Here is a 14,729-nt window from a genome sequence, read left to right as displayed (position 1 = left end):
ACAGTAGGCACACACGTCAGTGCTGATTTGACACTACATCCCTTAAAAAAATAAGTGATCCATCTCTCTCTGATGTTGGTATTCTTCAGAAGCCCTGCATAGATGCTCATTTTCCACAGCCAGCAAGAGCACAATATTTGTCTGACATCGCAATCTAACTGTTATAACAATCTTATCAAGAATGTAAACAGCTACTCCTTAAGACAATAATATCAGAGCTATACATTGATGTGCTGTGTTTCTAAGGGGCAGGTTACAGTATATGAAAATTAATCTTTTTTATGTACATCACTAATCCAGCCATTTTTCATTCATTTTTTCCAGAGAACACTTATACAAAGGCTTTTTTTATTATTGATAAGGAGCACGTTTAAGCTATGAAACTTGCAGGATTATTAATATTACCATGACCTGTTATAAGTCATTATGGTGATTTAACTGTATGTTTTTGTACAGATAAGTTTGACACACTAAGGACTGGATTTTGTATTGCCTACATTTATGTATTTTTAAGTTGTTTCCTGTAATCAGCTTTTTTTAAGTTGCCAGCCAGCGCCAGCATTTTTCATGATTTTCACAAATGTTTAATGCCTTCCAAATAATGTTCATTTTGTAATATATAAACATACTGTATGTCAAATGAAATAACAGACACTCTGCTTTCAAAAAAAGTTTTATCCTACCTTCATTAGTTCTCTTTTTATCACCTCTCAAATATATAGGTTTCTTCAAAAACACAAAATTTTGAGCAAAAAGCTGAAATAATAGCATTTTTGTGAAGGACTTTCCATAGAGATCAGATTCAGAGCAATCCTCAAAACATACATGGACATACAGCTGTTTGCCCTCATGCAATAATTCCAGGTTTAATAAGTTGCGGAAGAGCGCCATTTAAAAAGGGGTGGATAATAGCGGTATTACGGATTGCCGGAAAAATTTGTCATTGGCAGGGAAGCGTTTTCTCTTAATTGACGAGTCAATGGAGAGAAAAGAGTTAAAGAACCCACACTGTCAGAAAAAAGTTTTTTTTTTACTGTGACACTCATCAGAACTTCCTAATTATAACATTGGAATATTTTTTTTCTGAAAAGCCCTTAATCTTAAAAGGTACAACAGTTTAATGTGTTGTATACCCATAAAGGTACAAAAAGTTACCTTTGAGGGTACCACCCCAGCTACAAAGGTTACAATTTTGTAACTTTTTAGGCAAAGTCCTCTAAGTACACAGAAGTAGAACTGGATGAACAAAAGTGTGCGTGTGAATCGGATTTGTATTGTCAAGCTGCATAAGGTTTTTAATGGGGGTTTACCCAGTATATTAGGATATTGACCAGATATTTGAGCCTTTACCTTTATTCAGAAGAGGCAGTAAAGAGTGACTGGAGAGAGATAGGGTGGGATTGGGAAAAGAGGCTTTTGCTCAAAAGCTTGCATCCACTTGGAGGGTTTTGCAGTGTTTCAGTTGCTGAATATTAACCTTTTCATTGCCACTAAAGTAAAATTACTGAGCCTAATTGTGAGAACCTGAAAAATGTGCTTATTTAAAATAAAACATGTCAGAAAGGGTTATTAAAATACTTTACCTTTATTTAAATACTTATTTAACATTTTAAATAACTTTCAGCCTTTACATCACAGCCCAAACAAAAGACTTTAATTTCCAAATGCATGTTTCTGCTAAAAGTTTGACTCTTCATAATGCTAGTAAAATATTAGTTACCAAACAGACATGGACTAGAAGTGCACAACTTCAGTTTTGGGGGTCTTTTTGGCCTATGTGAAACAGCATCCCTGATCACCTGCACCATTAGATTAGATTGTGTTTGGTTATAAATAGCCTGTTCATGATTTCAGTTTGCCCTGTAAACAAACACCCTGTTAGAAGTCTTATTATGTTTCTATTTTGGCTCACACAGGCATATCATTTGTCTTTATCCCAAAACATTATGGCTTTAAACCTCTGATTGAATCATCTTTGTTTTACTCTATTTGTGGAGAGGTCAGATGATGTATATATGTGTGTGTAATTATCCAGTGAGACGCAATGTCATTCAAACACAGCAGCTGTCATTTGACTTGGCCAGCGGTTACAGTCTGTAAATATACACTGTGTGAGCGGCTATATACAAATAAAGCAGTTAAAAGTCACTCTTCAACGCCCCCTAATCATTTTCCCCTTTTTTTCTCTTTCAGAAAAGCCAGAGCTGGTACAATGTAAGTCACAAATCTTTTATTTCTAATAGATATGTTTGTGTATTTTATAAATGTGCTGACCCGTCTGGACAGAGCTACTGATGTTCAGATAGAATATGTTCCCTTTAAATGATTATACTTTTAATTATACTTTTTTATTTTACAAAAATGTATAATTATGGCTTATAATATTATTTAATAAATATAAGTATATTATAATATAATACTGTATTTATTTTATGATTTTAATTGGTGTGCATTTGTGTGCGTCAGACAGGCACGTGCACACATAGACATCAAAGGGGGCTTGAGCACCTGCCCTTTTTATTCCTGGAGAGAAAGTGCCCTTTTTTCTGGGGTGCTTTTAAAAAAAATACTAATAATATGATCTTTATTCGTATAACAACTGATGTCTGTCTGTTTCTTGTGTTTTTTACTTGTTGCTTATTTAATTTAACATGAGATTTAAACTCTTCTATAAAGAAAAATAGCGCTATTTGTGGCACACAAACGGTTAACAGATGAGTCCCGCCTCCAAAATTCACATCGCTAATATGATTGGCTTTACCTTTCCTTAGTCCCGCCTCTCTAACTTACTTCGCTTTATGATTGGTTTGTCAACACTCGTGGTGCATCATTCGCGCTTCAAGCGCCAAAGCTCAGCCCGACCGAGACGCGATCATGTGCATGATTATGCAGGCAGGCAGCTACCGGTAAGTGTGTGAGGAAGAAAGCATTCTTATATTAACAGTTTTATGCACAAAATATGGGACACGTTGTTACACATAACGATTCAGGGACATTGTTTTCCATGGCAATCCCATATTAACCTGAAGAGTTGCAAACTTGTAACAGTGTAGTGTATGTAGTTTAAACAGACTGCTCATAAAATAATAAAGCACAAACAATAAAATAATTGCTAACTGCAGTAGTAAGCTTTTTTGTTTGCGTTTTTTGTAATGGCTGTTAAATAAGTATAATGTGTTATATAGTGGAGTGCTGGAGTAGATTGGGAAGAAATCTGATGGTTCAGTATTTTACTTGCGCAGTCTGAATTTTCACTGACATCACAAAAAAGTAAAATATAAAATACAAATAAAATAGGCCTAATCTATATTTGTTGTTTCTGACATGTGTAACCCTAATAAATATGAAACCTAAGATTAAAGGTGCCATAGGATGTGTTGTCATAATATGTTAAATTGTTCTTTGACAATTACATAGAAGATATGTTGCTTTATTAAGTGCAAAAATTATCCAGAAACGTTTTTACATGTCCATTTACAACCCTAGAATTTGTCATTTCAATTAAATGGTCCATTTTTGCCCTATTTGAAAGGGTCATGAATAATAATGTTGAGCTCTGCTCTGAGGCTCATGCCAGAAGCTCAAATTAGTAAACAGACCTTATATTTTGAGCCCTTATCAGACAAAAATACATTTTGAGTAACAACTAACAACTAATCAGCTAAACGCTAGCATATGATATAGCATTTATTGGCATGTAGCGCTAACTCAGCAGTCACAACTTTGTTTTTAGCATTTTAACAAACTTGTAATTAATGTGTAATTTAATGTTTTCAAAACATGCACATTGTGTAATGGCTTCCTTTGCTGCTCTATAAACCTAGACTACTAAGGAGACCATGGTGTCTGTGTGAACTGATTATTTTGTAGACATCTTTTGAAAATTAAACAATTGGGTGAGTTTGAGGAAGATAAAATTAATTAACCTTTTTAATATATATTTTTTTTAAAAGGAAGTCAGAATTGCATTAATATATATACTTTTTGTTTAAAAAAAAAAAAAAAAGAAGAGAAGTGCCCTTTATTTCAATTGAGCCCCTGCCCCTCAAAATGTCTGTGCACGTCCCTGGCGTCAGAGGTATTGATGTGTCTGGTGATCATTTACAGATCTCTGTAGATAGTTACTATGACATTTTTGTAGCAAAATATAAGGCTATATCTAATTCAGGATCTTCATATCAGTTTCTTCATTCACACCTCTGTGTCAACATGACTGATTATATGCACCTTTTCAGTTTTGGGAACTTTTACATTACATTATTATTGCAACTACTGAACAGTGGAGTGCGTACATTACAGTAGCGCTACCATGATATTTTGATAGAAACCCTAGTAATGAATGTTTTAATATTTTTGGTTCTGAATAATTATATACAGTATCTTGATTTTTATTCCTTGAAAAATACTATGATTATACCAGGATACATGTTCAAAGACAAGGTGTCAAAAACATGATAGTACAATACTTTATCAGTACTGTAATGTCTGTGAGGGCCTCGCCAGATTTCCAAGAGCGCCTGAAGATTAAAAAACCGCATTAAAATAAGCTAAAACAAGTAACAACCTATTTTTTTTTAACATCTAAGCTCTAGTGGAGCTTGAAGTGAAATAGGGTTAGAACCATTGTTTTACAGTAGATGTCTTTAGTGTTCAGCAAGTGGCAAGTTAGCAAAGCATTAAGCCACAAGAGGGCATAGTTTGTAGCATCATCTCAAACAGTTTTTATTCCCTCCAGTCAGTAGGTTATTATTTCATTTCTGGTTGTTTTGTCTGCTTCTATCGGTCATCTTCATTGTTTCCCTCTTTAGTGTGAAAGGCAGCACATTCTCAGAGCAAGCATGATTTTATAGCCCTCACTTTCGGTCGCTTATCTAATAAAGTCTCTCACATCATTCGTTTTTGTACTATGTGTAGTGCTGAAACAAGGAATGAAATGAACCACGTAGGCTTTTGTAGTGCTTAGATGGCTTCATTTATGAATGGTTTAATCACCTTCATTAAAGAGCCTATGAAACCAATTGAAGCTCAGTTTTTACTTCTGTTTTGATGTACTTCCTATTAAAATCTATATATTTTTATAAAAAAATGAAGGTTGATCCAATTGAAAAGCTATATTAGATATATGCACCTGGCATTGGTTTACATTACAGCGGTGAAGCATTGTCTACTTTCTACTGTTTTAAAAAGATGTTAATATAATGCGTAAACATTCCCATTCACATAGAATTAGACACATTAAGATAGATAGGTGTCACACATGCTACACTTCTGCAACGGATGTTTTAAAAACAACACATAGTGGTTGGCTGTGTCCGAAACCGCATACTTCCATACTATATACAGTAGTAGGCGAAAAGTAGTAGGTGAGGCGAGTAGTATGTCGGAATTCATAGTATTCTAAAAACAGTAGGGACAAAGTTCACGAATGACCTACTTCTTCTGGCAAGATCTCAAAGTGTTAATTCGATGGACACTTTAGTATCCCATGAGCCCTTGGAGAGGAGTTATCCAATAAAGAAGAAAACTGAGGGGCGTGGTTTTATAAAAAAATGACCAAAAGAAGTAACGCTTTTAAGTTTTTAACATAAAATCAATTCAAAATGACACATAATGTGTTAAAATAATAACACAAGAAAGTGTAAAAAAAAAATTAACACATCCTTTCTTAGAGTGTAGATTCATCATTTATATGTTTTGTCTGTTTTCATGGAGGAGAAAGTCTGTAAAATCTGTAAAAGTAAATTTTTGTGAAAACTTAATAGGGTTTAAATTTTTATGAATCACCTTTGTCAGATATTTCTTGTAAAATCCCTAAAACAAAATGTGACATACAAATGGTTAACATACTGTATACTGAGAGCTATAATGTTAGATGTTTATCTTAATTTACATTTTAATCTTTCATATTTAATCTTGTATACTACAAATACTTCAAATATTGGAGGACCAGTGTGAAGATTTTTAGCACCATCTTGTGGTGAGAGTGTCAATTGCAACCAGTGGCTCAGTCCACAGCTCACCCTCCCTTTCGAAACGCATAGTGAAGCTCAGTAGCCACCACAGGACAAACACGTCATCATATGAGACAAAGGAGTGACAAAACGAGCTCTATATGACAGTTTGTCCGTTTAGGGCTACTGTAGAAACATGATGGCCTCTTCCATGTAAGGGGACCAACGGTGTACAGTATGCGAATAAAAGTCATTCTTATGTAATAAAAACAATACAGTTTATTATGTAAGGTCTATATACACCACTGATAATATAGATATGTAGATTATATTGCATTTCTGTCAGGAGATCCTTCTAAAAGTTACACAATGCACCTTTAAAGAAATCTCATTAGCTAAAAATTCATTTTTGTCAGAAATTCACTAACACATAGACATTAAACCTAACAGCCACAAATCTCCTTCAGTATTTTGATTTCATGGTGTCTTTAACAGTGCTATTAAATGAATAAGCCAGTGAACGTTTTTTAGTTCACAATAAAGCTATAAATGCATGGCAACATTACAAATGCACGACGCAGATTAACTATCTAGCTGGCTTTTTGATGCATACCAGCTGCATATAGGACAGTTTGCAGATCTCATACAATAGTGATGGTTGACATTTTTTGCCATATGAACATTAATGCACAGCCCAGTGCTGTATGTATTAATGTACCGTCTATCGTGTTTATGTTTTTATCAGATGGGCAGTGATGATCTCCCATAGCCCTGAAATCTCTGTGATTATATCTCAAGCTCTTCCTGTGAGTTCTGGGCTTGTTACTGAATAGTCTTGCATAGTCATACTGAAGGTCTGGGAACCATGGCCGCTTTAAATGGGCAAGGACTGCCCAAGAGGCCATATGGCTTTGTGCCGCATCATGTTTAAGGGCGAGGAAATGTCTCTACAATAACAAATCGGTGTGCAACCAACAGTGATGGGAGTAACGTGTTACAAAGTAAACTAACAAAAGAGTGACGCCCACTGTGGCCCACAGCCTATCATATTAATGTTTGACTGTTCATTACTGTTCATATTTACATTTAAGAAGCAGACATAAAAGTAACTTAAAAGTTACTTTCCCTAGTAACTAATTACTTTTGATATACAGTAACTTTTAAAAGAAGTAACTAGTAACTGTAACTAATTACTAATTTTCAGTATATTGCCCAACACTGGCAACCAATAAATCATTCATTCACGAACATCTCTAAAGTTCATAAAAGCAATGGCAAACGTTAAAATATCTCTTTTAAATTCCACTAAATGTCTGAAGCAAAACTCCTGGACATCTTTAAAGACTTTATGTCGTGATCATTTCATACTTTTCGGCTTTGTGTTGCAACACACACGTCTCACATAAATCCATGTATAATTCAACAGAGGATGACTTTTGAAGCTGCAGAAGTTTTTCCAGAAAAGTGTGCCATATGCATCAAACGTTTAGCCAACAGTCCTTTTGAGGCTTAGACTAGTCACCGTACTGATCGTGAGAGTGAATGTTCATTGTGTGCTGCCATTGGGGTTCATTATGTTTGGCTAAACTTTAATTTAATACATATTAGGTCAGTATGGTGCCCAAGATGAGACATGTTCACTTAACTTTTGTCATAGCCTAAATATATTAACTTGGTTATATGTTATGTCATGGCCACAAGAGCTTAAGAGAATTTCCTTCACTTCCTGTTAGATTTTATTTCAGTTAAGTTTGTATTTGTCATTAGATACACACTGTTGATATGGCAACATTGTTGATATATTATAGACAATAAACCAGACGTGTGTGTGCATGTGTGTGTGTGTGTTCACATTATTACGGTATTTACACTTTAAATGTCAGCTAAATCTGACAAAATTATATATCACTTCATTATTTTTTATGCAAACGCAAAACATTATGAGTTAATCTGTATAGCATTTAGCTGTTAGTTTAAAAGTCTGTGGTAAGTCCCCTTTTTATATAGCTTAGAAAATGTGAACTTAGAAAGTGTGTGTGTGTGTGTGTGTGTGTGTATGTGTGTGTGTGTATGTGTGTGTGTGTGATAGCAACAGACAGAAATAACATTATTGGAGTTGTCACAGCACTTATCTTGGTACCAGCCACAGGCGGCACACATTATTTACTTTATAAGTTAATATGTAACTAACTTTACATACTCACTATCTGAAATACACACGGATACATTGTCGTCCGCATACTTAGGGAGCATCCAGCAGTACTTAAATCACCAGAGCCGATGTCATCCAGAGATCTTCATCATATGAGCTCAGGGTCCTGCTGGTGTTGAAGAGCTATTGATCAAGATTGTGATACTTACATGCAGCTCCATTGGAATTCTGAAGAAACCTTTGTGGAATCAACAATCTCCATAGCTTTCATTTGTGGATGACCTTTATTACATTTCTGATGAATACTTCAAAGACCAAGAGTAAAGCTGAGCAGAATTCCTCTCGTCGCTGTGTTCATTCTTAGCCACACGACTGCTGCAGATCAGATATCATGCTTTGTGCTTGGTTATCTTTAGGTTGCTGACAACACAAATAAGTAAGAGAGGGAGTCGAGGGTTAGTTTGTGTGATTTGATCATTTACAGTTTGGTCCAGCGGATATCTGTGAGTTTCTTTGAACACGCTGGTGACTATTTTATATTTCTTTTTTATTAACAACAACTGATGAACCTTTGTTTGAGAAGAACTTATCCTCGCTAACGATTTATAATCTCTTGTGGAAGTAACTGAATGTTTCTTGTGTGCATAGTGTAAAAATCAGGAAGGAGCGCAAATACAAACACTTTAGACAGCATAATACAGTATCTGTCTGCTGAGGTTATTAAAGTTCACTAGCATGTGAGCGTGTTTTTTCGAAGCTCCCTGGAATCATGTGCTGCTAGTCAGAAGAGCCCAACGCTCACAAACAGATAGAAGTCCCACCCTGACGAAGATCTGCTTTAACCGACAGATAGCCTGAACTCACCCAAGAAGTGTCTGGATTTGGGATACTTACAAACAGGCAAACATTGTTATCTGGAGGAATCTTGGAACCTCAGCGAAGTTTTGTTGATGAACTTATTGACCTTTGATCCAGTCTGTAGTGAGGACAGCAACACAAACATGGATTATTTTCTTGGCTCTCAGGAGGACTGGGAGAACCTCGCGGAACTAGAAGAGGCTTTGACTGGGTGGTTAATTCAGGGCTCAGATCGGAACCAAAAATGGCCCTGGAGTTCTAGGGGAAACCCTTACCAGGATGAGGAAATACCTGCTGTGAGTCAGGAAGACTAAAATATGTAGGATTGTTGAGTTAAATAGATCTAATGACGATGATAGGGAGAAGTCAATTGTAAAGTAAAAAGATTTGGGTTTATATCATGTTTACACTTAACACTTATTTAAATGCACATTTTTAGGCATAGGCACCGATCCAGTGGGTGTTATGGGGCTCAAGCACCTACCGAATTGAAAAGAATGCTTTTAAAATTCAGGAGCGTCTCTGATTGGTGGTTCTCGCGAGTAATATCTACAATGCTTTGATGAATACACTGAAAAAAATGACTCATTCAATTTACTCAATTTTTTTAAGGTAAGTGGTTGCAATCCATTTATTTAAGCTACATTTAAACAAAAGTTTTTTATTTTATTTTTCTACTTTTTTTGTTTAAATGTAGCTTAAATAAATTGATTGCAACCACTTACCTTTAAAAAATTTAGTAAATTGAATGAGCCATTTTTTTCAGTGTAAGGTAAATAGGGGTGCTTTAGATTTCACGTCTAAAACTGGGCGGAAAATGCGACTTTTTTCGAAGCACTTGGGTGCTACTGTAACGTCTGCCGTTGCTAAGCAACCTAAGCATTGTGTGAAAAAAAAAGAAATCTGCACCTATCTCTTTAGGTACTATATATTTTGTGTAAATATTGCATTATACCCAAGGTTTTTCTCACTTGAGTATAGGAGTCAACAGTATATTGGCTTTGATAGGGATTGTTAATCACGCTTTGTTGTGTGTCTGAATGAGAAGCAGTGTCAAATCAGTTTACACTTGACTGGCTTCGCTTGTGCCACAGTTGGAATGGACACATTATGGTTCATCTCATGCTGATGCATGGCAAAGCTAAACCAGAAATTGACTGATGATTTGCTGATATTTGGGTATTCAGCTGTTTCTTACCTATTGGTTCATTTTGTTTTGTAGGTCCTCAGTCCTACATATAAACAACGCAATGAAGATTTCAGGAAACTCTTTAAACAGTTGCCAGACACAGAGCGTCTAATCGTAGGTGAGAATTCTGTTCTGTACAATGTAAAGGTCAGAATGTATTACTCGTCTACATTAAGAAAAAAAGAAAATCAAAGCATTAATTTATGCTTTTGGTAGATGCTTTTGTCCAAAGTGACTTATGGGGCATCCACACCAAATGCGAATTCAAGGATTTACGTGAGTAGATTTCATACAAAGTCAATGCAAAGATGCAAATAGACCCAAATTCTGGTGGGATGATGCGAATGATGTGAATTGGGCGGCCTGATTGCCACGAACACGTGCTAATCACCTCAAACTGCTTTAGTTGAAAAAATTCAACTCGAAAAATTCACATGACCCAACGGTAAATCCAGCGAGGTTATATTGAACGAGGAATAATACACACTTCACTTTTGGTGTGTACGCCCCATTACAGTGCATTACATTGTATACATGCTCTCAGTATGTGTGTTCCCTGAGAATCGACCACTAAAACCTTTTGTGGTGCTAACTAAATGCTCTAACAATTGAGCCACATAAACATAAAATTTAGAGGTTTTCTTGTGATTAAATTCCCAAAAATGTACTGAGGTCACTATAAATCATTTTAATGGATTTTTGCTCACAATTTTAGCAATAAAATAAATAGAGGTCCAGTAGAGAACCTAGGCTGCTAATACAGAGATAGCAGGTTTGGTTCAGGTAATACATATCAGTCCTAACCTTCGACCTCTGGAACACTATTGTTTACATTTGAAGAGCTCAAATTCAAAACTCTCTAAAGGGGTTCGCACACAGGACGAGCAGCGCAGCGCGAATCTAAAAACAGAACACATTATTTCTATGAATGCACGCACCCCGGCGGCGGCTGTGACTCAGGACGCTGCTCAAATCCCTGTCGCGCCACAGAGCGCCACTCACATAGTTTAACATTAAATAACATCATATTTGTCCCAAATCGTTAGCGATTAACATTGGCTGCTAACATATATTTAGCATTTTGAAGTAGATGCTATCTGACTAAGCTCACGCTATTTAATGTGCACTTCTAGTGTAAGATACCTCAGAGTTGTCCTAGATGTGACGCAACGCTTCTGGTCTGGTGCGCGACCTCCTTAAGGGTCTGATCACACCAAAGGCGCTTTAAACGCCTGGATCTTTGGGCACGACACTGCCTTTATCTTAATAATTTTTAAAAAGAGCAGTGCGTGCAACTTTTTATGTTGCTAGGCAACTACAGAGGCAGATTTCCTGTCAATCAAATAGTAAAGCATAAGCACTCTTTTGTTATTAACTATCATAATAGCAGAAACTTTACAAAGAGGACACTTGATCTGACCTTAATCGAGGGTGAGAGGTGCACAAACAAGCAGGAGACAGTGAGTGAGTGCAGTCTCCTCCGCTTGTTCCAAGCAACGTATGTCCTCAAAAAAAATTCTGTCACCACAACAAAAGGCCTTTATCTCCCCTCATTTTATTTAACAATGTAAAACGCGTAAGGTGCTTTTCACTCCTGTAAAAACACACGTGACATGCAAAGCAGCCAAAACGCAAGGCTTTGACATGAATAAACAGCACGCATAATGCTCACTGCCCATAGAGAAACCATTCAAAAAAGTCGCCTGCCACTGCCATGAATGCATTTTGTGTGATCGGCCCCTAAGTCTGTCTGACATGTTTTGTTGTAATGAGCATTATTTATCAGACTCTTAATAGATTCTGCCAACAAACTCAGGCCGGGATTAAGTGGATTTCAAGTGAATGTATTTGATGAACATATAATACATACAGAGAGCATTAGGTTAATATCATTATCTGGTTTTTAATGGAGGTGGCGTTTGGAGGTTTTTGGATCTGAGCTCCTCATTTACAGATGTGAAAGTGTTACAGTATTACTTGCTTTACACAGTAATGTAACGTGTTTGTCTTGTATGGAATGGTTAGATAGGGTTGATTAGAAATTGAGTGCCTTCGTGAATGACGTCTTTTGACCTTTGTCATTTTATCTGCAGACTACTCATGTGCTCTGCAGCGGGACATCCTTCTGCAGGGCCGTCTCTACCTCTCCGAAAACTGGATCTGTTTTTACAGCAACATCTTTCGCTGGGAGACGCTGGTATGTTTGGTCACTTTAATCTGCTTGTTTTAGAACATTTTGTTTTATGCAATTTTGCAGTGTCCAACAAATGCATTATTTGTGTTTTCCTGAGAATCAAACCCAGGATCTTGGTGTTTCTAGCACCACACTTTATAAATTGAACTCGAAGAACATTTACCTGAAAGATTGAAACTACATAGAACTGAAACCCCAAGAAGCAAGGTGTGTATTATTAACTGTGTGTTCTGTATGTGTGTTCAGCTTACGGTGCGTCTGAAAGACATCTGCTCTATGACGAAAGAGAAAACAGCACGTCTCATTCCTAATGCCATCCAGGTGTCCACAGACACTGAGAAGGTGAGAGACCTGCAGATCACAGCTGTACTCAGATATCACATCCTTTATTAAACAACACCTGTTACCTCCTGTCATTTAATCCATCTGTCTCTGTTTTATTCCTCTCTCCAGCACTTTTTCACATCTTTCGGTGCAAGGGACAGAACGTACATGATGATGTTCAGACTTTGGCAGAATGCACTGCTGGATAAGGTATCAGTGGTTTGTTTTAAATAAAATATATAAAGTCAAATTAGAGTCTTTGATGGGTAAGACATGTTCCTGAATCTGCATCTTAATTAAGATGATTTTGGTATTAGGGTCAATGATGTGACATTAATTATTTTGTTTCTGTATGGCTCAATTAAATGTAAAAGCGGTCAAATTTCAAAATAAATTTGCAGATTACTTGCATACATTCTTTTTTTTGAGGACCAAGTCTAAAATTTCTGGTTTTATTTCATTTGAAAGAATATTTGGGGGATAATTGCAAAAATGTCAATGTGGTGTAACCGGTCTGTGTCAATTGGTGTAACTAGTATTTTTTTAAACAAAAATATAAATATATTTATAAAAAAGTGGAATAAAATATAATCATCTAGCTTAGTGTAATATGATTTTTTTCATACATTTTTACATCATTTGTCACAGATTATTTTAAAACAGAGCTGTTTTCAGCATATGTCAGGACAAATATTACAAAAACGCATTAAAATTTACATTTAGAAAGAACTAATTTTTTTTTGAGGATTGCATGCCATCAAAGTGGATAAAATATTTAATATTTCTCATTCTTTGGCACAATTGGCGGTTACACCATTTGACATTTTCAGGTCCATTCAGTCTTAACTTTCATAAAAATTGTGCAAATGTACTTTTTTATTGCATAAAATTAACATAAATACACTGTGCATTGAAATAAACCTGATGGGTGCTTTTAAAACAAGTTTTTGTCACTGACCCATTAACCACTTATAGCCCTAGCACTAATGCCCCTGTTGTTCAATGGGAAAGCTGGTCCAGGTAAAATCTAGGACCATAGTGCTAAATCAAATTCAAGGAATAGTTTAGCGGGAAATGAAAAATCTCATAATCTACTACAGTAAATTAACACAAACGACTAATTTTATATTGAAATGTTATCTTTTTATATGGTAGGCAACATGGCAAAGCTTCAAAAACCAAATATTTAAATGAATATCTAATATCTAAATTGAAATGATACACATGCAAGAGAGAAATTATACACTATTAATATTTTGAGCTTATTAGCGATCAATATGTTGCATATTATTGTAAACACTAAACAGTACGAATATGCTAATTCATCCCCGCATCTACTCAATTGCATCAGCTCGGACCATAGAAATATATGTAAAAAGTTGCTACATATGTCGGTTTCAGAGACATCAGGTGTGGTATATCTGGGTTATAGACGATTTTATTTAAATGAATAATAAATAAATTGTGAGTTAATTATTTACATTTATGCATTTGGCAAGGGCTATTATTTATTAAGTGACTCACCATGCATTTGGGGTGTAAATTTTGTCAGTTCATGCATTTACATGTTATTAGCACCAGTTGACCTGTGTTTTAAAATGCTGTTTGTTCTGCGTGCCTGAAGCCCCTTTGCCCTAAAGAACTCTGGCACTTTGTACATCAATGCTATGGCAATGAGCTGGGACTCACCAGTGATGATGAAGACTACGTTCCTCCTGATGATGATTTTAACACCATGGGGTGAGTTCAAGTGTGCAAATGCATGGTTTGCATATGTGAAACCTTATAGCAACCAACTCTCACTAAATCTAGTTGACTTTTTGCTAATGTCCTTACAAGCATATCACACATTGTGTATGTTTGTGGTTTAGGTACTGTGAGGAAATCCCAGCAGAGGAGAATGAGATCAGTAATGATATCTCCAAGAGCAGCAGTGACAACAAGCTAGACAATGGTTCTCCTTTATCACACAAAAGATCCAACACCTCCACCACACCTCCTAGCAGCACTGACACCCCACTGTCTGTGAGTATGCACAACTTTACACTCAAACACACACTT

The 14,729-nt window shown here is 36.0% G+C and overlaps 1 protein-coding gene across 10 annotated transcripts in view; it reads left to right on the top strand.

Annotated features, from left to right (window-relative positions):
- The window catches only part of gramd1bb (GRAM domain containing 1Bb), a 172,309-nt gene that overhangs the window by 139,317 nt on the left and 18,263 nt on the right, over positions 1-14,729 (top strand). For 9 of the 10 annotated variants that reach the window (XM_065282898.2, XM_065282896.2, XM_065282893.2 and 6 more), the window contains 7 exons: positions 2,194-2,214; positions 10,184-10,268; positions 12,244-12,347; positions 12,591-12,686; positions 12,798-12,878; positions 14,293-14,408; positions 14,540-14,693. In XM_065282898.2, the coding sequence (XP_065138970.1) occupies positions 2,194-2,214; positions 10,184-10,268; positions 12,244-12,347; positions 12,591-12,686; positions 12,798-12,878; positions 14,293-14,408; positions 14,540-14,693 (657 nt within the window). Of the gene's footprint in view, positions 1-2,193; positions 2,215-8,174; positions 9,258-10,183; positions 10,269-12,243; positions 12,348-12,590; positions 12,687-12,797; positions 12,879-14,292; positions 14,409-14,539; positions 14,694-14,729 lie in introns of those variants that run through there. The other variant, XM_065282901.2, reaches the window with a different exon arrangement.

Source organism: Paramisgurnus dabryanus, chromosome 9 (genome assembly GCF_030506205.2).
Source record: "Paramisgurnus dabryanus chromosome 9, PD_genome_1.1, whole genome shotgun sequence".
Taxonomy (NCBI): Eukaryota; Metazoa; Chordata; class Actinopteri; order Cypriniformes; family Cobitidae; genus Paramisgurnus; species Paramisgurnus dabryanus.
This window is presented reverse-complemented; position numbering and strand designations above follow the sequence as displayed.